At 58.8% G+C, this 22,790-nt stretch overlaps 2 protein-coding genes across 7 annotated transcripts in view; one reads left to right on the forward strand and one right to left on the reverse strand.

Annotated features, from left to right (window-relative positions):
* The window catches only part of BRF1 (BRF1 RNA polymerase III transcription initiation factor subunit), a 71,952-nt gene that overhangs the window by 43,496 nt on the left and 5,666 nt on the right, over positions 1–22,790 (forward strand). Inside the window, exons 5-14 of one of the 6 annotated variants that reach the window (XM_068539393.1) lie at positions 2,147–2,219; positions 11,815–11,964; positions 13,028–13,121; positions 14,339–14,465; positions 14,838–14,877; positions 15,208–15,300; positions 19,744–20,013; positions 21,580–21,641; positions 22,204–22,285; positions 22,390–22,445. In XM_068539393.1, coding sequence (XP_068395494.1) covers positions 2,147–2,219; positions 11,815–11,964; positions 13,028–13,121; positions 14,339–14,465; positions 14,838–14,877; positions 15,208–15,300; positions 19,744–20,013; positions 21,580–21,641; positions 22,204–22,285; positions 22,390–22,445 — 1,047 coding nt within the window. Of the gene's footprint in view, positions 1–2,146; positions 2,220–5,974; positions 6,230–10,351; positions 11,361–11,777; positions 11,965–13,027; positions 13,122–14,338; positions 14,466–14,837; positions 14,878–15,207; positions 15,301–19,743; positions 20,014–21,579; positions 21,642–22,203; positions 22,286–22,389; positions 22,446–22,790 lie in introns of those variants that run through there. The other 5 variants (XM_068539402.1, XM_068539440.1, XM_068539421.1 and 2 more) reach the window with 5 other exon arrangements.
* BTBD6 (BTB domain containing 6) lies at positions 3,241–5,760 on the reverse strand. Its single transcript, XM_068539452.1, has 4 exons — positions 5,328–5,760; positions 5,149–5,239; positions 4,887–5,005; positions 3,241–4,717 (listed from the first exon to the last, which is right to left on the reverse strand). Exons 1-4 carry the CDS (start codon positions 5,696–5,698, stop codon positions 3,685–3,687), a joined length of 1,614 nt encoding a protein of 537 aa, XP_068395553.1. The 5' UTR covers positions 5,699–5,760; the 3' UTR covers positions 3,241–3,684.

Below are 22,790 nucleotides of genomic sequence, written 5' to 3' on the forward strand. Positions count from 1 at the left end.
GGGAGAGGGTGACAGAGTAGATGCTCCCACTCACCTGGGGCTGGATCAGGGCCCAGCGGAGAGTCACCGTGCTGGCCAGTGAGACCCCGTACGTTCAGGCTGGAGCCACACAGACAGTTTTAACACCTCAGGTGGAAGGGTGAGCCTCGGGCCCCCTGGTCTTGGGCAGAGCCCAGCCTGGGCACTGGGAAGGTGGGAGGTGACCTGGCCCCGCCCTGGAGGGGCTGGGACAGGCTCAGCGCTCACAGGACACACGTGTCTGCAGCTGATGTGGACGTGGAGCACGCGTGTCGGGCGAGGGTCCCACTCGGGGGCTTGCACTGCCGAGGGCTGGGCGCTCGGAGGGCGTGAGCAGAAGACCCAGGGCTCTCTCCGTTCTCGCTCACACGCACGCCCAGGGCCCCCTCCGTCCTCGCTCACACGCACGCCCAGGGCCCCCTCTGTCCTCGCTCACACGCACACCCAGGCAGGCTTCCTCCCGGCTTCAGCTCACAGCCAGCACTCTCTGCGCCCTGAGGGTCCTGGCGGGACGTCCCTTTGTGCCCCCTTATAGTGAGGCTGACACAGAGGCACTCACGTGCCTGGGCCACGGCCCCTCAGAGGCAGAGCCGGGAGCCCTCAGGGTCTGCGGAGCCTGCCCGCCATGTGCTAGGGGCCAGGGAGGGCTGGCCACCCACACACAGCCGCGGACACGGGAGAGTGACCGTCAAAGCATCTCTGGCAATAACCACGCATTTTACAGGCATATCCTTTTTAAAATTTGATTTTCCACTTGAAGTTGTTCAGAGAACGCTTTCCTGCAGCATTCAGGCTTCGTCTGCCTAGGTCCCGGGGTTGGGGTGGTGGGGGTCACGGCGTGGGCAGGCAGAATCGGGATGTGCTGCGGGGAAGGCGGAGACGGCACACCGGGTGGCAGGTCCGTTCTGCTCTGGTCTCAGCGGAGGGTGAGGCAGGAGGGTCGGGATGCAGGAGCCTGGTGGGAACCCAGCGGAGGGAGGTGCACACCGACACGCGCACTTTGGTGGCAGGCACCCCGGGAGCCCCCAGCCCTTGGGATGGGGATCTTGGAGGAGGGCAGAGTGACTGCCAGTGGGGTGGGGGGTGCCCTCTGCTGCCTGGACAGGGAGGCCTGGCCCCCGCTGGGAAGGCCCCAGGCTACCTGGTGCCCACAGGTACCCTCATCTCCTCCCCTGGGGAGACTCAATGTTGTACCATTCCTTAGCACCCTGGTCCCCTGGTGGCAGCAGGCGCCCGTGTGCCATCTGCAAGCCCCGTGATGGATATGGCACACAACAAGGTCTTCACTCTTCCTCAGCACCTTTTCTGGTGCCCTCTTGGGTGCTGGGCCAAGGGGCTCACAGGCCAGGCTTGATCGGGTGAGGGAGCTCTCTGAGGCAGTCAGAGGCAGAGGGCCAGAGCCAGCCCTCCTGCGAGGCCCGAGTCCTGTGGGCAGAGCTGGGGTGAAGACAGGTGGCCAGGGGTTTCTCCAGCTCCGGCTGGGACGGCGAAGCCCACAGCTCGGGCCTGGGGCGAGAGCCTGGGCTCTTCTCGGATCTGCGCGCCATCCACGCCTCCCCTGCGCCGCTCCTGCCGTCACTCCGCTCAGCAGCGCCCTCCCCGCGAGCTGCCCAGCCCTCGGCCAGCGCCAGGCAGGCTGGGAGGACAGTGCCTGGCCAGGCCCCGGGCTCAGTCGCGCCCGGGGAGGTTCTGGAAGATGACTGGGTCAGGGGCAGGCTCCACGGTGGATCTGGACCTGAGGTGGGAGCGGTGGAGGATCACTGAGGCCTGCAGAGCCCCACAGCCAGGACTGAGCTGGCCCGTGGGGACAGAAGAGGATGCCCCCGTGAGCCCCTGGGAACGGGGGAGAGGAGTGGCCGTGGCCCCCGCAGTCGTGGCGCCTTGCGCACTGGATGATTCTGCTCGGCCAGCTACTCTTGAGGCAGTTTTTCTTAGCAAGTTCAGTCGTTGCTGAGATAGTGGTAGAGTCTAAAAAAGCCACCTGGGAGAGGGAAGGAGTGCCCTGGGCTGCTCTGGGGGCTCGTGTGGGGCAGCAGGGGGGCTCTTAAAGACTGAACGATGAAAAAAAAAAAAAGCAAACACTTCCTGCACACGAACGCCCTTCTTAGTTGTGGTGTCTTCACGACAGGTGAACGTTTACGTGCTGGGGAAGACGTTCCTTCTTTTGGCGAGAGAGCTCTGCATCAACGCACCAGCAATAGGTACTGTGGGGCTCACGGGGGGCGCTGCCGGTGCTCTGGGTGGGAGGGTGGTGCGTGCAAGGGCAAGGGCCTCGCAGGGAACAAGCGTCGCCTGGAGGCTGCCAGGAGCCCAGCAGCCTGGGGGGTTATTTCCGGTTTAAAACCAGAACGCTGTGGTCAGTGCCCGCAGGTAGGGATGGAGTGAGACGAAAGTGCTGCGTGGATGGGGGCCTGTCTCTCCACCTCTCGAGGAGCACCCCTGGCAGCACGGTGCCTCGGGGTGGGCAGGCCCCCTGCGGACGGAGCTGGGCCTTTCCCAGCCACGGTTGGTCGGCCTTTATGGCAGCTTTACCGTGAGGACTGTTTGCACGGTTGGCTTGGAAGGGCTGCTCCCTCCTTCGCCCATCAGCGTCTAGAGGCACATCTCCTTGTACTAAGGAGGTGGTGTGTGGGGCCAGGGAGGGTGGGCAGGGCGTGCAGTCCTGGGTCACCCACAGGGTGGTCCCCTGGGGCCGGAAGGCACGGTCCAGCAGGGTGGGCCCGTAGGAGGAGGGCCGCAGGCACAGGGAGACCTGGGGCTGGGGGCTGTATCCCTGTGCCGCGTGACACGGTCCCTCCCTCCAGGGGTCATGCGGAGGTTTTTCAGAAACAAAGCAAATGCCCAAGGAGTTTGCAGCAAGGGAGGATAGAGGCAAGAGGCTCAGCGAGCCTGCCTGACGCCACGGCACGCGCGTGCAGGCTGCTTGGGAGCCCGAGGTGGGAGTCCGCTCTCGGGGGCAGGAGCCCTGGGCCCGGCAGAGCACCCCCCACACCCCCACCCAGTCGAAATCAAACAGTAGGATTTTGAGCAGCTAGTGACACTCCAGGAAGTAGACACAACCTGACACCTGGCTTTTTCTAGAGCGGTCTGGCTGCAGCCCGGAGAGCAAGCCCTCCCAGATGGCGGAGGCCCGGGCTGCCGGCAGAGGGCAAACTCGGGGACGGGTGGGCCTCTTGGGAGTACCCGCTAAGCACTGTTAGGGCAATTTGAGACTCGCAGTCGTTTATCTACGTGCGGCTCTCATTTTGTTAAAACTTTATTATGAAAATCCACTTAAACAGGTGAACTGCTTTAAGTGACTTTCCCATTTTGGATTTGAACTGAAGATCTTAAGCTTAGAACCACTTAGAATAGAATCCAAGAGGATGCGAGAGACGGCAAAGCCCTCAAAGCAGGCGGTGTGGGTGCCCCTTGGAGGGAATCTGGAGCCTGCCTTGTGCCCCCCAAATCTGCCCTCCACCTGGGACGTGCGCCCCAACGTACAAGAGATGCAGAGACCGAGGCTCTGGCTGTGCAGGAAAGTGTCTTGTGTCACAGCTTCAGGCTCCAGCCGACCACTTGCAGAGGAGGCACGCCGCGAGCGCAACCTTTGAGGTGGCGGGTCACGGGCTGCCTGTAGAGAAAGGGCCTGCCACTCGCCGTGCACCCCTGCCACCCCACAGCGCCTCAGGCGTAGAAGATGAGCTCGGGGATCTGGCCGCCCTGGACCCCGGTCCCGTTGGTGCTGTCGGAAGAGCACTGGAACTGGAAGGTCACCTTCCCGCACTGCACCTCGGTCATGCCCTCCTGCCCGAAGTAGCTGAGCTCGCTGCCATCCAGGACGGCGCTGGCGGTGTAGAAGGTGTCCTGCTCCACCTGCACGGGGTGTTCAAACCAGACTGAGAAGGTGCTGCTGGAGCCGTCGGAAACAAACGTGGTCAGGTTCTGCGCCAGGACCACCCCCAGCCGCTTGAGTTCAATCTTCACGCTGTACTCGGCTCTCCCGGAGCTAGAGCCGTACAAGCCCAGCCCCGCGATAAACACTCTCCTGTCCACGGCAAACTGGATGCTGTCGCAGCGCCCGCGGTAGCGCCACTGGTTGCTGCGGTAGGCGGAGGACTGGAAGCGGTGGCACGTCTGCGGGGCGAGGCCCTTCCTCTTGGTCAGGGGGAATTCGAGGAGGGGCTTGTTGGCCGCCGTGTACCACAGGAAGATGTTGTGGGTCTCCTCCAGCGTCAGGATGTCCGACTGGGCGGCGCCGTTGGCGAACTCCTCCAGGGTCATGGTTGGAATTCGGACCAGGTAGAGGGCTGGCCCCAAAACATGCCTCTTGTTGCGCGGGGTGACCGGCAGGCCCTGCCGCTTGCACTCTGCCTCGGCCCAGCTCAGGACTGCCTCGAAGACCACAGCCTCCTTGGTGTTGAGGGCCTCCCGCGTCACGATGATCTCCAGCGTCTGCCAGTCAATTTCACAGAAGCCTTCGGACCTCAGGGCCATCTCAGCCTGAGCATCGATGACCTCCCAGCAGCGCTGGGTCAGCTCGGGCTCCTCAAACAGCCGGCTCTGGGACAGCAGCACACAGGCGTTTTTGGCTTCCAGACTTGTCTCCAGGAAGTTGACACAGGCTTTTGCTAACGCGGGGACAATGTACTTCTTGGCGGCATACAGAGTGGCCAGCACCGTGTCAGCTTCCAGGTCAATCTCGTCACTGTACATGTACCTAGGCAGGACGGGGCCAAGTCACAGGCTGCGTGGGGCACGCCGCGCACCCAGGGCCTGGGACAGGAGCCCTCCGTCCCTGTGGAATTCAGGAAGCTGCAGGCAGCTGGCTGGCGGAACCAGGCAGCGAGGAACCGCCCCATCCTTGCACCCTGAGGAGGCAGACTTACTTCAACAAGATGAGAAAAGCTGTAGGTTCCACGTCAGGGATGTGGATTTCTGACTTGACTTCTGCCAGGTCCCCGTAAAACATGGCATAAAAGACAGAGCTACCCACGGCCAAGACATACTGTGGATGAGAGAGAGAGAGAGCTGCCCTGAGCCCTGGGCCCTCCCTGCCCCCAGCGGCTGCCACACCCGGGAAGAGGACCGTCCATACTCGGGAGGCGGCCGGTCGCCTTTGGGAGCTCAAAGGGCCGAGCCTCTACCAACCTTGTGGGCAGGCACCCTCCGGGCCGCACCCGGGGGCCCCACGACGAAGTGCACGTCGGCCATGAGCTCGTTGTTGAACATCAGCGCGTTCCTGCAAAGGGCAGAGGCACAGGACACGGCTCGGGGCTCGCGTCGGCGCGGGGCGCGGGCAGGGGCGGGGGCGCAGGCCCCGGGCTCACCTCTCGCGCAGGGTCGGGTGGAAGGACTGCCAGTTGGGGCTCTCCAAGTTGTTGTTGTCGAGTGCGGGCGGCGCGGGCGCGGGCGGTGGCAGGGCGGGCAGCGGGGCGCTGGGCCGTCCCTTCCTGCCCGCGGCGGCGGCGGCGGCGTTGCTGTTGGCGATGTCCGTGGCGGTGGCGGCCGCGGCTGCGGCGCCGGCGGGCGCATAGAGCTCCGCGGCCATCTTCGCGGGCAGGGCGGCCTCCGCGCGCGGGGGCGGCGCGCCGTGCGCCCTCGCGCCGCGCCGGGGCCTCGGGGGCGGCTCTGCGAGCACCAGGAGCGCGGTGAGGCACTGCGCCACCCGGCCGTGCAGGCAGGCCAGGGGCAGCAGCATGGGGCCGTGGCGGCCCTGCGCGCGGGGGGCCGGCCTGCCCGGGGCGGCGGGCGCTGCTCCCTCGCGCCGCCCCGCCCGCCGGCCGGAGCCTCCAGCCCGCCCGCCCTCGCCCGCACCGCCGCGGCGCCCGCGCGTCACGCCGCGGCGCGGCCCCGCCCCGCGCGGTCGACGTGCTCGCCTGTGGCTCCGCCCCCTGCCCGGCTGCGCCCCGCGCGGCGACGTGCTCGCCCAAAGGCCCCGCCCCTTGTCCGGCCCCGCCCCGCGCGGGCGCTTGCTGGAATCCGGCAGCGGAGGTGGGTGCGGGAGGGACCGTGTGGGCGCGGGCCCGCGGCGGGGCGGCCGGCGGCGGCTTTGGTGGTTCTGGCGTGGTCCGAGCTCTGCGCGGGACCCCGACGTAGGGGCTGCCCCTCTTCGAGGCCCACTCTGCAGCCTGCGCGCCTGTGCTGTCCGGAGTCCACGGGGCTGTCGGGCGGAAGGGACGGGATGAACTCCCGGAGAGACGACCCCCTGGGCGGCCGTCCTAACTAACAGGTGAGGTGCTGTCTCGCAGGGGGTTTGAGTTCCTCACGGTCAGTGATGTGGAGCACCGCGTCAGGTACTTGTTGGTCACCTCTGTGTCTCTGGAGAGAAGTCTCTTGTACTCCTTTGCCTCTTTTTGAATCGGGTTGGTTTTGTCATTGCTGAGATTTAGGCGTATTCTACGTATTCTGGAGATTTATCCCTTACCGGATGCATGATTTGCAAGTACTTCCTCCCATTTTGTAGGTGGCATTTTTCACCCTGTTGACTGTTTCCTTTGCTGCACGGAGGGTGTTAAGTTTGGTGTAGTCCCATTTGTCTGTTTTTGCTTTTGTTGCCTGTGCTTTTGGTGTCATATTCAAGAAGTCATTGCACATTCCAATGTCATGCTCTTCCCCTACGTTTTCTTGTAGGAGTTTTACAGTTTCATGTCCTACGGTTAGGTCTTTAATTCATTTGGAGTTGATTTTTGTATATGATGTGTGAGATAAGGGTCCATCTTTTTTCTCTTGTATGTGAGTGTCCAGTTTTCCAGCACCATCTGTTGAAGACGTTACCCTGTCCCAATTGTGTAGTCTTGGCACCCTTATCAGAGATCATGTGACCATGCATGTGTGAGTTTGTTTCTGAGCTCTCTATTCTGTTCCATTGGTCTATATATGTCTTTGTACCAGCACCATAGTGTTTTTGGTTTTATCTTCTAAAATTCTTTTCCTGGTGAAAGTAATTTATTTATATATATATATTTTTTTATTACTCCTTTTTTCCTGTATTAATATTTTTTCCTAAGATGGAGGTTTTTAACCTTTTTTTTTAATGTTTCATTTGGCTTTAGAATATTTCCATTTCCCCTTTTTTAGCCCTCTTTGCAACACTCATATAATCTTTTTTTAATTAACTTTTTTTGAAGTATAGTTATTTACAATATCGTGTTCGTTTCAGGTGTACAGCGCTGTGATTCAATTATACATAGGTACATATGTATATACATATATATGTATACTTTTTCAGATTCTGTTCCCTTATAGGTAATTACAAAATATTGAGCATAGTTCCCTGTGCTTTACAGTAGGTCCTTACTGGTTATGTATTTTATATATAACGGTGTATATGTGTTAATCCCCACCTCCTAATTTATCCATCCCCCCCCCTTCCCCTTTGGTAACCATAAGTTTTCTATGGCTGTGAGTCTTTCTGTTTTGTAAATAAGTTTGTTTGTACATCTTTAATATTCCACATATAAGCAATATCATATGATATTTGTTTTTCTCTGGTTTACTTCATTTAGTATGATAATCTCTATGTCCAACCATGTTGCTGCAAGTGGCATTATTTCCTTCTTTTTTAAAAAATTTTTGGCTGCGTTGGGTCTTCATTGCTGCGCGCGGGCTTTCTCTAGCTGCGGGAGAAGGGGCTTCTCATTGCGGTGGCTTCTCTTGTTGCGGAGCACGGGCTCTAGGCGCGTGGGCTTCAGTAGTTGCATCACACGGGCTCAGTAGTTGTGGCTCGCGGGCTCTAGAGCGCAGGCTCAGTAGTTGTGGCGCACGGGCTTAGTTGCTCCGTGGCATGTGGGATCTTCCCAGACCAGAGATCGAACCCATGTCCCCTGCATTGGCAGGTGGATTCTTTTTTTTTTTTTTTTTTTTATAAGCAGTTTACTTATATGTGTTTTTTTTTTTATTTAATTAATTTATTTAGTTTTGGCTGTGTTGGGTCTTCGTTTCTGTGCGAGGGCTTTCTCTAGTTGCGGCAAGCGGGGGCCACTCTTCATCGCGGTGCGCGGGCCTCTCACTGTTGTGGCCTCTCTTGTCGCGGAGCACAGGCTCCAGACGCGCAGGCTCAGTAGTTGTGGCTCACGGGTCCAGTCGCTCCGCGGCATGTGGGATCTTCCCAGACCAGGGCTCGAACCCGTGTCCCCTGCATTGGCAGGCAGATTCTCAACCACTGCGCCACCAGGGAAGCCCCTGGCAGGTGGATTCTTAACCACTGTGCCACCAGGGAAGTCCCTCCTTTTTTATGGCTGAGTAATATTCCGTTGTATACGTGTAGCACATCTTCTTCATCCACTCCTCTCTCAATGGACATCTTGTCTACTGTGAATAGTGCTGCTGTGAACGTCGAAGTGCATGTATCTTTTCCTGATATATGCACAGGATTGTGATTGCTGGGTCATATGGTAACTCTATTTTTAGTTTTTTAAGGAACCTCCATACTGTTCTCCATAGTGGCTGTACCAATTTACATTCCCACCAACAGGGTAGGAGGGTTCCCTTTTCTCTACACCCTCTCCAGCATTTATTATTCGTAAATTTTTTTTTGTTGATGGCCATTCTGAGTGTTATGAGGTGGTACCTCGTTGGAGTTTTTTCATTTCTGTAATAATTAGTGATGTTGAGCAGTTTCTCATGTGCCAGTTGGCCATCTGTATGTCGTCTTTGTAGAAATGCCTATTTAAGTCTTCTTTTTTGCCTGTTTTAAATATTTCACTTTGTTAGTTTTTTATTTAACTACTTAGTTCATTATTTTGTCCTTACCTAAGCACTTAAGTCTATTAAGTTACCTAGAAAATTGTTCTTTAATTTCCTAATAGTTTGTCTGGAGGTGAGGGGGCTGTGTACCCTTGTCTTGCTAATTTTTAGTTTTCTTGCCCTTGAGGTCAAAGGGCACATCCTGTGATATTTCTGTTCTCTGGGATGTAGGGAGGGTTTCTTTGTTCTTTAATACTCGGTCAATTTTCATAACCGTTCCACAGACTTTGGAAAAGAATGATTACTTTTTGTAAGGTATTGACTTTAAAACATTTGTTAAATTGAGCCTATGGTGATGGCATCCAGTTCCCCATTTGGTCTTTTTTTCCCCCAAGCCAGTCTGTCAAATTTGAGGGAATTGTGTTAAAAACCTCATACCATTGTGGTTATGTTAAAATCTCATATCAAGTGTGGAAATTTGTTTGCAACACTTTTTGCTTTATTTAATGCTTTCTCCTTCCCCGTGCGTCTACAGATTTGTGACTGTTCTGTCTTCTTTAGGATTATCTTGTCCTTTCCATCCTAAGAAGCATCTGTCTGTGTCCCTTTAAGATTATCTTGTCCTTTCCATCCTAAGAAGCATCTGTCTGTGTCCCTTTAAGATTATCTTGTCCTTTCCATCCTAAGAAGCATCTGTCTGTGTCCCTTTCAGGGGTCCCTTGCCCTGGGTCCCGTGTTGCTGCTCCCTTCACGGCTGCCCTTTTCCTCCTGGTGACCTGCTTCGTGGGCCCAGCAGGGCCTTTGGATCGTCACCTTTTTGCATTATTTTTAAGTGTCTCTTGTAAACACCGTATCCTGGTTTTAGCGCTTTGGTGCAAGCCGATTAGGGAATTTAACTTAACGTTTTGTGACCTATACTTGCGGTTTGTTATTTTCTCCTAGTTTTTTTTTTTTTTCTTCTTCTCCCTGCTTTAGATGCCCCAGTCCATTCCACACCGATCGCAGACTGCTGGCACGTTTGCCTTGAAATTTTTACCAGTACCACAGTTTTCTATTTCAAGAACTAATCAGCGTCCAAGTCCCACCCAAATCAGGATGAGATCTTTTAACGTGCTTTTAACTTAATCCCCAGTTCTGATGGGTTTTGTTTTATTGTAAATAATTAGAAACCTTAGCAATTATATTTTTAAAATATCTTTTTAAGCAACCAAATAACCCCCCCCAAACCCCAAACCAACCCAAAACAAAACACCCACAGTGGAAGTAGGTGTAGCTCCAGACTGCCTAGGCTCAAATGACACTGCCCTATCTTGGGCACCTTGTCGTCTCTGAAAGGGGGTTAAGTGGTAGTAGCTGCCTGTTGTCAACCTAAAACAGCCAATTACGTTACCAGCAACATGAGTTTACTCGGGAGAGGCAGGGGAATTGCGTCTCGGGACCCGCCCGCAGGCCATGGCAAGCCACAGGCAAGTCCTGCAACAAAGGAGAGGAGCCTTACTTTATGGGGCGGGGGGGGCGGGGGGAGGAAGTTGGGCGGGGCTGCTTTGAAGGTTTTCCAGTCTCCATTGGAGGAAAGTGAGAGTTGAGGGTGGTGGCGGTTTCTCATTGGCTGGGCTGTTGCTGGGCCGGGAGAAAATCTTCCTTCCTCTTCCCGGGGCAGCGCACCAGCTTCTTCCTGCCCAGAAGCGCAGAGCAAGCTGGGAAGGAGGGTCTGGTGTGAGAGCGCCCCCTTCAGGGCGTCCCGCCTCCGTTTTACGCGAGGGTTACCCTTATTAATTTCCACACTGTGTTGGCTGGGCTGAGCTGGGTGGCTGTTAGGGTCCAGCTGGCATAAGGCAACCAAGAGGCACTGCTCCCTACGCCACCACAGCCTCCTCGGTCAGTGCAGGGGAGTGTCCGCCTGAATCCATGTGGTCCCTGGACGACCCAGCCTGCTTCAGGGGCGGCTGCCAATCTCTGTGGCCTCAGAAACCTTCCCTGGGTCCTTTATGTGAGCCAAGGCTGGCAGGGGTGGAAGAGGTGCTCGTAGGATCTATGGGGCTTCCAGGGGCCAGAGCTCAGTCATGAATGCCCTGTAGATGTAGGGAGGCCAGGAGAAGTGGGCAGGCTGGGGCCCAGAAGGTCGGTGCTGGGTGTTGGTAAACAGCTGGGGTCTCTGACACGCCTGCTTGCGCTGCTGTTGGAGGTGTCAGAGATGAGCTGACCAGTCCCCTTCCCTCCTGTGCCTCCCAGGGTCTTCCCGATCTGCCCTTCATCCTCCTCCGTCTGCCTGTACACACCTGCTTCCGGGCCAGCCCGTCCCCTCCTGGAACCCCCTCCTCGGGCCTCCGCCCCGGCCCCCTGAGCACAGCCTTCCTGGATGATCTTGTCCAAAGGAGGTCTCGCCCCGCTATTCTCTGTCTTAGGGCTCTGCAGGGTGCCTTCAGTTGCCTATGGCAATCCAGACGCTTAGCTGAATTGAGTAAATTACTTGGTGGTTTTTGCCCGCTCTGTGAAGCTTCTAGCCCAAAGCCGCGTGAGGGAGTGCTGGTAAGGAGGGAGAGGGTGTGTGTGCAGGCGGCTCCGGTCCCTCCTGAGCCGGGCTGACGCCCCCTTAGTGAGAGAGGCGTTCATCTGAAGAGGTGCACACGCCCGTAGACAGGAGGGCAGACGATGGAAGCTGGCATTACACAAGAGTAAGTGCAGAAAATAAGTACGTAAAAACTTGGCTGACTCACAGCAGTCCATGGAATGCCAAATGAAGCAACGGGGTTTTGTGCATGCGTCTGCAGGAGCGTGTGTGATGCGTACGCAGGCTTGGGGCCCCCACGTCCCGTGGCAGGGCACGCACGTCCTGCCCACCGGCTCCACTCTGGGTGCAGCAGCCGCCCGGCCGCAGTGTCTGCAGCTGCTCCGGGAGGCTGCGTGTCCAGGAGGGGGGCTCGTGTCGGAGGAAGGGGGCCCTGGGGAGCCTGTGCGGTGGAAGGACGGGTGAGGGTGGCCCGAGGGGGGGCGCGGGGGAGCACTTGTCACACCAGCTGGGTTTCTGTGTGCTGCCAGATGTGGAGCGCACGCCCCGCAGGGCCTCCTGGCACTGCACACTCCTGTTCCAGGGCGCGTACGGCTGGCTGAGGTGCGTGTCTTCCGCAGACCCCTGCCTGTACATCCCGCGCTTCGCCCACCTGCTGGAGTTCGGTGACAAGAACCACGAGGTGTCCATGACGGCCCTGAGGCTCCTGCAGAGGATGAAGAGGGACTGGATGCACACGGGCCGGCGCCCTTCGGGCCTCTGTGGGGCAGGTGAGGCGGCCTTGGAGTCATGCTGGCTGGGTCCCGCTGCCAGTGTGCGGGTGCTCTGTGTCCCGGCCCTTCAGCAGGCCGAGCCGGTAGGTGGTGGGTTGCCTCCAGAGCTGCCTGCTGGCCTCCCTGGCCCAGTCCGAACCCAGCCCTCAGGGACTTCCGCCTGCTGCCTCTTGACCTCACCTCTGTCTTGGAGGACAGGCAGGACCCTCAGAGGCCAAGGGGACTGCCGAGCTTCCTGGCCTTGACCCCAGGCTTGAATGTTGAGGTGCAGCCGTGCTGAGTCGTTGCTGCAGAGGGCACCCCGGGCTGTCGGGCTAGCGCCCCGTTCCCCAAAGGACAGTTGTCTCGTCTCCCCTCCAGGTGGCAGCAGCCCACAGACGGCCCTCCTGCTCTGTTCCTGACACTCCCTGGACCTGGAGCCCCTCCCCAGGAGGGCCGTTACCCTTCCTCTTAGCCTCTTACCCTGCCCCACAAGGTCGAGTCCCCTCCTTTCCAGAGCGCTCAGCAACCAGCAGGATCAGTGCTTCCTGAGATGCATTTTCCATCGCCAAGCCTGACTCCCGAGTTTGCAGTCCAGAATCTGGGCCTCTCCCAGGATCCAGCCAGTTGTGGTCGGCAGCACAGCACACCTGGGCCCACTCCCTCCCTCCCCGATTCCTGGCTTGTCCATCCCCAGGCAGCGTTTCCCATACAGGTCACCTCAGAGTTCACTCGTTTGCTTTGAGAGGTTACACAAAGTTCTCAGAAAGTGTATTTTAATTTTTCTTGCGTTTAAAGAAGGAACGTGTGATGCAGTACTTCTTACGTTTTTAAAAGTTACTGTATAATTGCCTGCAAAGCGGTTTGTGGATCTCAGGTGTTCTGACAGTCGTGCAGACCGTGCAGCACCGCCCGCAGGAAGGTGAGGAGGGCGGTGTCGCCCCGGGGCTCCCAGAGCACCCTCTGGCGCTGTCTCTCCAGCTGGTCGCACTGTGGGGTCATCAGCCCTCTGCCCACAGGATCGGTCCTGGGTTTGGCAGGAGCATCCTGTTTCTGAATTCCCCATTGTATTCCTTTCCAGCACTTCTGGTTGCAGCCAGGATGCACGATTTCCGGAGAACCGTCAAGGAGGTCATCAGCGTGGTCAAGGTGTGCGAATCCACGCTGCGCAAGAGGTGGGTCGCTCTTATCGCAGCCGGGGGCTTGGCCAGGCTTCCCTGCACAGCCTCTCAGTCCGTCCAAGCGGTGGCCCCTCTCTTCCACCCTGTGTTGAGGTGGACAGTGGTTTGTAAAGTCACTCGACTCACAGGTCAGGAAACAGGTACCGAGAGTGGCCTCGTCTGTCTCCTGGCTGGTGCAGCCTGAGTGACCGGTCTCCCTGGGGGAAGCCAGGCTCAAGCAGAGGGCCACTGTGTCCCTGTAACGGAGTGGTCGGGCGAGCCCCTGCTTTGGATACTGTGTTCACAGGGTCGTTGCGGCAGCTCCAGCAGGAGCTCCACGTAGACTGTGACGAGAGAGTCACCAGCCCAGAGTCGCTGGCACAGCCGTCAGCGCAGGGTATTTACCCCGAGTCTGGAGCTCTTGATGGCTGTCTTTCTACTGAGATCATATCCTATGGCAGTTTTCAAAGGCAGAGGGAAATTTATTTTGCTTATTTGAACTCTGGTTCTCTTTAAAAATTTTTCTGTTGAACATTTTAAAGATGGTATAAAATGTAGGAAATGGACAAGAATTAATTATGGCTGGGCACACTGCAGTACAGGAGCCCTGCCTGCCTGGGACTGGTGGCTCGGCCTCCTTCCTTCTGGGGCCTTCTTGAGTCTACCTGGGGGAGCAATGAGAGTGCCGTGCCTTTTTCTCCCAGGGGCCCAAGCTATCGGCAGGATAGAGTAGGGGCTGAGAGGCTGCCGGACAGCCCCCGGGCCTGTGCTCACAGCTGTGTGTGGCAGGGTGCTGGGCCTGGGAACCAGCACCCCTGAGGGACTGTTTTGTAAACGGAGTGCTGTTTTTTTTTACATTTATTTTATTTATTTTTTGGCTGTGTTGGATCTTTGCTGCACGTGGGCTTTCTCTAGTTGGGGCGAGCGGGGGCTACTCTTCGTTGCGGTGCGCGGGCTTCTCATCGCGGTGGCTTCTCTTGTTGCAGAGCGCGGACCCTAGGTGTGCAGGCTTCAGTAGTTGTGGCTCGCGGGCTCTAGAGCGCAGGCTCAGTAGTTGTGGCACGTGGGCTTAGTGGCTCCGCGACATGTGGGATTTTCCCGGACCAGGGCTTGAACCCTTGTCCCCTGCGTTGGCAGGCGGATTCCCAACCCCTTTGCCAGCAGGGAAGCCCTGGGTGCTGGTTTGAGCGCTGTTCTCGGGCACCAGGTTCCCTTTCAAACATCTGTTTCAGGCTCACAGAGTTTGAAGATACCCCCACCAGTCAGCTGACCGTGGACGAGTTCATGAAGGTCGACCTGGAGGAGGAGTGCGACCCCCCGTCCTACACAGCTGGGCAGAGGAAGCTGCGGATGAAGCAGGTGGGCCCCCCGCACACCCAACCCGTTTCCTGCTCTTGCTTCACAGCACTGGCGTAGCTGCGAAGACTGAAGCGGGGGCGGGGTGCTGAGCCCGGGCGGGGCCGGGGTGGGCCACACGGAGCACAGTCCCTCCTGGGCCCCGAGCCATCTCGTCTGCTGTTGGGGTCTCCCTAGACCCCCCTCAGTGCATCCCGTACAGTTTCTGGGGCGAGCCGCCTCCCTGAGGGCGCTGGTGCTCATGTCTCTGGGGGCCTGAAGCCCGAGTCCCTCTCGTCAGGCTGGGGACCTGCGCTGGGGTCGAGAGGCCGCCGGGTGCTGGCAGGCACCACTCTTGCTCCTTTCGCTAAACGCATTCGTCCTCTTCCTTTTCAGCTGGAACAAGTCCTGTCAAAGCAGCTGGAGGAAGTGGAAGGTAACCAGCCTATCTTAATGTACGGGTGCTTCAGGTCCTTACAGGAACGGATTGTGTGCTTGCTTTTTTTTTTTAAACATTTTATTTAGTTCGTTAGTTAGTTAGTTTGTTCCCGCCGGGTCTTCGTTGCGGTACACGGGCTCCTTAGTTGCGGCTCACGGGCTCCTTAGTTGCGGCACGTGAACTCTTAGTTGCGGCACGCGTGTGGGATCTAGTTCCCCGACCAGGGATCGAACCCAGGCCCCCTGCACTGGGAGCGCAGAGTCTTAGCCACTGGACCACCAGGGAAGTCCCCTGTGCTTATTTTTTGCTGTTAATTTATTGCTTCAGGTGAAATATCCAGCTACCAGGACGCAATTGAGATTGAACTAGAAAACAGCCGGCCAAAGGCAAAGGGGGCCCTTGCCAGCCTGACAAAAGATGGTGAGTCCAGCCACGTCTCCTCACCTGCTGGCTCAGTTCACCCGTGTCCGGCACTTGCCCCGCCGCCGAGCTTCGCTGCCCCTCCTGCTGCCCCCACCGTGGCCGTGCGTCCTGCCTCTTGGCTCCACCCCTGCCCCAGGCCTCCGCGCACCGAGCTGGGCATCCGCTGCTCCCAGGACACCCCGAGCCACCCTGTGTCCCCAGCAGCTCCGGGGCGGCCGAGTCTTCCAGACCAGTCTCCTGCCCCCGCTGCCCTCAGGCTACTCACTCACTGGCAGACGCTGCCTGTGGGAAAGAGCTCACCCTGCGCCCACGGCCCACACAGCCCTCCCCGCTGCCGCCTCTCCCCGCGTCCCATCGCAGCTCGTGCGCGACCCCGTTTCTGGTTTGGAGCCTTGCGAAGCTGCCGTGAGCCCCCTCGGACAGATCTCTTTGTGCATGTGTGGTTTTCATTTCTCCCACGTTGCCTCCCTTGCCGTGCTCCGGGGACACCCCGGCTGGTTCGGGGCGCCCCCTCCGCTCACGCTCTGCGGGTCGGCGGCCGGCGCCCTCCCACCCCCTCTCTGGCTCACAGGACAGGGCCGGGTGCTGAGTAAGCGTTGGTTCCGTCAGTCATCCAGTCTGGAAGGCGAGCACCTGCTCACCGCTCTCCCCTGGGGCTCTGTAGCTGCCCCCCTCGTTCACTTCCTCGTCCCATCTTCAGAGTCATCCTGGCCGCCGCCCGCCCCAGCGCAGCTCTCCGCTCGGTCCATCACCTGGAGCAGGTTGGCGCCATCCTCCCCCCGAGAGCGAGAGCGGGGTGTCTCCCTCCCGGGGGTCTTCTTCTGAGTCTGAGGCCTTGCCTCAGGTGCTTTGGGTCCCAGCTGCACTGACTTCTCTGTTGCTGCCATAAGTGGCGTCTTCAACTGCTGTGTTTGTGGAAGATACTGATTTCTAGGTGGTGCTTTCGTGCTCTTGTATGTTAGGGATTCTGTCACTGCTTTGAGTACTTCTCAGTTCATCATCGGATTATTCAGGTAATTGGTGAGTTAGGTCGTCTACAGACAGATAGTGGTATTTTACTGCCCTTCACGATTTTTAGGCCCCTGCTTTCTTGCTCTTGCCTAGTCCATTGCTTGACCCTTAAAGACCATGCTGAGTCTTGGCTGTGACAACGGGCATGTCATCCGGCTTCCCCACAAGGCCTCCGTGCTGCCCGGGACACACGGTACAGGCTTTGGGCTGAAATACCACGTTGTCCCGTAAAGGAAACACCCACCGCCGTTTTCACTGAGCCGTCCAATCTCAGCCGTCAGGGAGTGTTTCTGATGTCTGCAGGCTCTGCGGAGAGAACACAGGGTTTTCTTGGGTCAATGAATGTGATCCATCACTTCCACAGTGTCCCATGGTTCTGGGAAGGCCTTGCCTGGCCAGACGGTGAACCTCTCTGTTCTTAGGCTGCCACGGCGTCCCATCCAGGCACAGATTTGAACAAACTTGTATCTAACAATACTTTTGACTTTATTGTTTCTCTGGTTGTTTTCATTTTTATCCTTTCTTATTCTGCGTAGTTTGTTCCTGTGTTTTTTTGGTTTTTTTTAACCTAGCTAGGTTGTTGATTTCCCGTTCAACCAGCTCTCGCACTGATTTATGAACCCTGCTGCCTTCCTGTACACTGTTGCTGATTTCCGCTTCCCTCTGCTCTGTCCTCCTCGCAGCTTCTCTCCTTGTTTTAAACCGAGGTCACTGCCTGGCTGGTTTCCTGTGACACACTCACGCAGGGCAGGGCCCGAGTGTCGTTTGAGCTGCGATCCGCTGTCCTGGTATCAGACGCTTTGCGCTGCTCACGGTCTCAGATGATATTTGTCTTTGGTGCTAAGAGTCAAGTGAGGGAGTTAAGAGTTGGGGCGGGGGCTTTTGTTTTCTGATTTTGTTGTTAACTTCCACACTTACTGCGTTGTGACCGAGTGTGTTGCTGGCCCTGTCCCTCCCTTGTGCCATCAACTCTTGTGGCCACAGGTCCGCTGGTTGGAGACGCCAGTGGTGCTTGGGAGGAGGCCCCCTCTGCTCCCGTCCAGCTGGGCTGGGCTCTGTGTCTGTCGGGGCATCTCACTGGTCACGTCGTCAGCTTTGAGGTCCTCTTGCAGACAGAGGTGGCCGCCGTGTTCCAGCTGAGGCTGGCTTGTTTTTGGTGCCTGGCGCCCTCCACGGCCGGGGGGCATGCCTGGTGGTCTCTGCTCTGCCTGCCCCGCCTGTTCCGTCCGTGTCCTCCTCTTCTAGACAGCAGAGAATTGAGCTCTGCTTTCTGATCCAGCCTGAGAGCTTTTTCTCTTTCAACAGTGGAAGCGAGCTCTTTTATGTCTGCTTATGTGCCTTTCTGCTTGGTGTTTTCTGGACCTTGGGAAGGTCTGGGTTTTGTCCCAGTGGTCTCCTTCACGTGGTTTCTTCAGTCCTCCGTTTCTCGGGCAGCACCTGTTTGCACCTGCCCAGCAGTGGGGCGGACACGGGCTCGCTCTCCTGCCCCCGCCCGGCTGTCACGCTTACCAGGCGCTGTGGAGGGGCCGCTCGTCTCCTGCTCCAGTTCCAGCTTTTCACACGCTTCCCTTCTGGGGAGACCGTCGGGGACGTGTCCTCTTCCACGCCCCTGCCGTTTGGTTATCTGGACCATTTCCACGTTTCATCCGTTGTGTCAAGAATGAAGGGACGGGCCTGGCCCGCCTTGGCCGTGGGTCGCTCCTCGGATCCATTGCCTCCTCGTGAACCAGCCCCTGAGCCTCCCAGTCCCGGCAAGGAAGCCGCAGCTCCCGCGTCCCCTCCTCTGCGGCGAGGACGGAGGCTGGGCTGGAGGAGGGGTGGAGGAGGACGCGGGCCACGGACGCAGGTATGAGTCCTTCCCTCCGGAGGACGTGTCGCATGCGTGCAGGGCACTGGGCCCTGGGACCCCACGGCGGACAGAGCGGACCGACCGATGTCCTCCCTCTGCTGGCCCTCCTGCGGGATGTCCGGTGACACACACGGTAATGGCGTGGGCTTCCAAGCAAGGGGCCGAGAGGGCGTGAGGGAGCTGTGCGCGTGGTCGGGGGTGTGTATTCCAGGCCCAGGGCCCGGCGAGTGCCCACCCCGGTGTGCAGCTGCCTCCTATGGCTGGAAATTAGTCGTGTTGTTTACGTACGTGGGATCGTGTAGTGTGTACCCTGTTTCTCCTCTGGCTTTTTCACTCGGTGTAGTTGTTGTGAGCCGTCCGTCGCTAGATCAGCCCTCTTTGTGGAGTAGTGGTGCCCGAGTGCACCCAGTCTGGGGTGGAAGGACCCCGGGATTATTTCCAGTCTTGGACCGTTGCACGTAACCCGCTGTGAACATTCGTGTAACTGACTTTGTTTTTTTAATTAATTAATTAATTTATTTATTTATTTTTGGGTGCGTTGCGTCTTCGTTGCTGCACGCAGGCTTTCTCTAGTTGCAGCGAGCGGGGGCTACTCTTTGTTGCGGTGCATGGGCTTCTCTTGCTGCTGAGCATGGGCTCTAGGTGCGCGGGCTCAGTAGTTGTGGCTCGCGGGCTCTGGAGCACAGGCTCAGTAGTTGTGGCCCACGGGCTTCATTGCTCCACAGCATGTGGGATCTTCCCGGACCAGGGCTTGAACCCGTGTCCCCTGCATTGGCAGGCGGATTCTTAACCACTGTGCCACTGGGAAAGTCCATCATGTAACTGTCTTTATTTCCTTTTCCCTTGGGTAAATGCTGAGGAGTGGAATCGCTGGGTCAGGGGGAGACGTGTTTTGAGTCTTTAAGAAAGCATCTGACTGTTTTCCAACGTGGTGGCACCGGGAGTGTGGCGTCCATCCCTCCGTGCCCCTCGCACTGGTGTGGCTGTGCGAGGGGGCGGGGCATGCAGGCTTGCAGGTCCGTCGTGACAGCATGACGCATGCCTGTTTATCACCCACGTCGCCACTGCTGGAGTCTCTGGTCAAACCTTTCGCCCATTTTTTATTGGGTGGTGTGTTTTCAGAGTTGTTTACACATTCTAGAGACAAGTGCTTTGTCAGATGTGTGATTTGCAGGTAAGTCTGCAGCTTGTTTTTTTGTCTTAACAGTGTCTTTCAAAGGTAGAGCTCTCAATTTTGATGAAATCCGACTTATCAGTGCTTTATTGATTCTGCTTTCAGCGTCACGTATAAGAAGTTCCGGTTTAATTCACAGTCACCTATCTTCCCATTGTTTCTCTGAAATGTTTACGGTTTTAGCTGTTAGGTTCACATCTGATCCATTTTGAGTTAATCTTTGCGTCACGTGTGAGGTGTGGGCTGAGGCCCGTTCACGGGCGGGTGGGTGTTGGGCGCCCTTGGGACAAGGCACATCTTTTGGAATAAGTGCCTTTTGCAGCTGGGCGGAAACGCTCCTCTTCACCAAGCGGGCTCTCTGGCTTCCTGCCTGGGTAACAGGTTGTGCGTGAAATTGTGTCCCTAGGCTCCGTTGAGGACACCACGTCCAGCTTGTTTGGTGAGGAGGACGCCGAGGATGAAGAGCTGGAGGCCGCGGCCAGCCACCTGAACAAGGACTTCTACCAGGAGCTCCTTGGGGGAGGCATTCCTGGCAGCTCGGAGGCGGCAGGAGGCCCTGAGGGAGGCGGCAGGCCCCCCGCCCTGGAGTCCCTGCTCGGCCCTCTGCCCACCGCGGCCAGTCTGGGCATCTCGGACTCCATCCGAGAGTGCATCTCCTTGCAGAGCCGGGACCCCAGTGAGCGCCCAGGGGCTGGGGGAGCGGGGGCGGGGGGGGTGGAGAGACGGCGGGGGGCTCCTCCGGGCGGGTGGGCTGGGGTTTCCAGGCCTGGGTCGTCGTCCCCGTCGTCCCCCCCCCCCCCCCCCCCCCGCCTGTGGGAGTTGGAGGTGCTGCTTCTGAGGGGCCTCCGAGAAGGGTGGGCTTGGGAGGGGCCCTGCCAGCTCCGCTGCAGGCTGTGTGAGCAATCAGTGACCCCAGCTGTGCTGACGCCCGAATGCCGCAGGGCTTGTCAGCATCTCCGGGACCCTCCTCCGCTGACCAGAGCCCTCAGTTTGGTCGGGCTGTGGCTGGAGGCTCCTTCCTGCCCCTGTGCAGCTCGGGAGGCCTCAGTGCAGAGGCCACATGCTACAGAGGGGCCACAGGGACAGACTGGCATCCCCTGCCCGCGCCTCTGCATCTAACCTGGTGGGAAAGTGTCGGCCAAAGGCGGCATCTCCACTGGTCGGACGGATGTCACTTGCTGGGCTCCAGTGCCTGCAGTGCCGGGGCGCCTGCGCAGGGGCCCAGCTGCTCCTCCCTCGGGGGGGCCTGGCGTGCAGGCAGCTCCAGGAGGGCGGCGGGTTTGGTCTTGTCGCAGTTTCACCGTAAGGTGGGCCCTGCCTCCTCTGGGCGCCAAGGGCTTGGCCTCTGTGTGCGAGGAGCCTCTGTGAGGGGGACGCTGCTCAGATGTTCCTCCCGTGCCCTGTGGCTGGGCGTGGCGATGGGCGGTCGTGCGCCTACTGTGGTGGCGTTGGTGGTCTAGAGGGGAGAGGGATGTGACACAGACCCAGCCCATCAGTTAGGTACAGGTGGGTTGTACCCCAAAGGGGCTGCCGTATGAGTGGAACCCGGAGCAGGTCCCACAGCTCACTGAGCAGAGGGCATGTGCAAAGGCCCTGAGGCCGCTGGGGGCACTGCGACCTGGACAGAAAGAGGCCAAGCTGGCTGGAGCTGAGAGAGCAAGGGGAGCGAGGCTGACCGCAGAGGGGCGTGGGGGTGTGTCTGAGCGCCCAGCCTCTGCCGTGGAGCGGCAACGTGACAGGAGAGCATTCCCAGTTCCCGTCGGGCTGGAACCAACAGGACGGGGCAGAGAACCGTTGGATGACGAGCGGCGGCCCACAGGAGGGGCGGCCCACAGGAGGGCCGGCCCCGGTTTCTGGGCCGTGCAGGTTGTGCTGTTGACCAGCTGGGGCAGGAGGGTGGTGGCCGACAGGTTTTGGGGGTGTCCTGAGCGTGGTCACGGAAGGCTGCCCGAGGCCCCCTCTCCTGGGCCTGTTGATCTGAAAAGCTTTCTGTACAGGAGAGCGTGAGGTCTGGGAGGTCTTCCAAGTTAGCATCCTGCTGCTTCCACTCGGCGCTGGGATGTAAGCCTTGCCCCCTGCGCCCTGCACTCGCAGGGATGGGGCCGGGACCGGCTGGCGGCCGGGAGGAAGCGGCTGCTTAGAAGCCCTTGGCCGCACCCCCGAGTCCTGAGATGGCCCAGGTGATGTATGCGCTCGTTTAACTGGACGTTGACCCTAAATGCCAGGCTATGCTTCCCTCTAGAAGATGCTTCCGGGGACGGTGAGCTAGACCTCAGCGGCATCGATGACCTCGAGATCGACAGAGTAAGCGCCGTGAGCTCTCAGTGGCCTTCCCGGGGGGTGTTGGTTGGGGTCCGTGGAGTGCCAGGCTGCGCCCCATTGGGAAGCTCCTGTGGGCTGGGGGCACAGCTCCATATCCCCCTGGGCCTGCCGTCGTTCGGACGGGCTCTTAGCAGTTTGTCCAGCAATGCTTGTTCTCTGGCAGGCGGGAAGCCTTTCCCCTGATTTGTCACCAATCACCTTGTGCCTGAGGCCACCTGCGTGTTCTTAAGTTGGCGTCTTGGCCCTCACCTCAGTTCCTTCTCCGGGACCCACGTCCCTGCGCTCTGGCTGGCCTGGCTCCTGTGCCCCGGGGGACCACAAACTGCCAAGAGTGGGGGGGCGTTTGCTGCGGGGTTGGTTCATGGATGCGGCCCTCACGCTGGCCTGGAAAGGCTGGAGGACACCAGGGTGTTAGGCGGCTCTCCACACACGTTCCCTCTTGGGTCGGAGGCTTGCTTCCTGGCCCGCGTGTATGAAGGGGCGCACGTTGGCAGAGCTGAGCTCTGGGCGTGCCCTCTGATGGTGACGCTGCGTTCTGCCCCAGTACATCCTGAACGAGGCCGAAGCCCGCGTGAAGGCCGAGCTGTGGATGCGGGAGAATGCTGAGTACCTGCGGGAGCAGAGGGGTGAGTGCCCGCCCAGGCGCCCTGGAACGCGGGCCTCGCGGACCCCCACCCGCCCAGGTGCCCTGGGGCGCCAGCCTTGCTGACCCCGCTCCTTGACCTTTCAGAGAAAGAGGCGAGAATCGCGAAGGAGAGGGAGCTCGGCATCTACAAGGAGCACAAGGTAGGGCGCCGCCTCTTCCTCAGGGACCCGAGAGCTCCCGGCCGCCCACCCTGCGCTGTGCTGGCCTCCCACTGGCAGATGCCCGGCCAGCCCCCGCCCCCGCCCTGTGACCTGGGGAAGCCCGCTTGGGGCCCAGCCCGGCCGGGGCTCTGCACGGTGGGCTGTAGGCAGATTGCAGCTGCCCAGTGGCTCCTCCAGCACTGGACTGCCCTGTGCCCCACTCTCCAGGGAGAGTAAGACTCCCCAGCCGACCCTGATTGCTTGAGCCCCGCTCCCACGTCCTGAGTGGCACCTGGCAGGTTCATAGGACCAAGACCTACAGGAAGCGTAATGTTGTGTTTCCAT

The sequence above is a fragment of the Eschrichtius robustus genome, chromosome 1 (assembly GCF_028021215.1).
Source record: "Eschrichtius robustus isolate mEscRob2 chromosome 1, mEscRob2.pri, whole genome shotgun sequence".
In the NCBI taxonomy this organism is placed as follows: Eukaryota; Metazoa; Chordata; class Mammalia; order Artiodactyla; family Eschrichtiidae; genus Eschrichtius; species Eschrichtius robustus.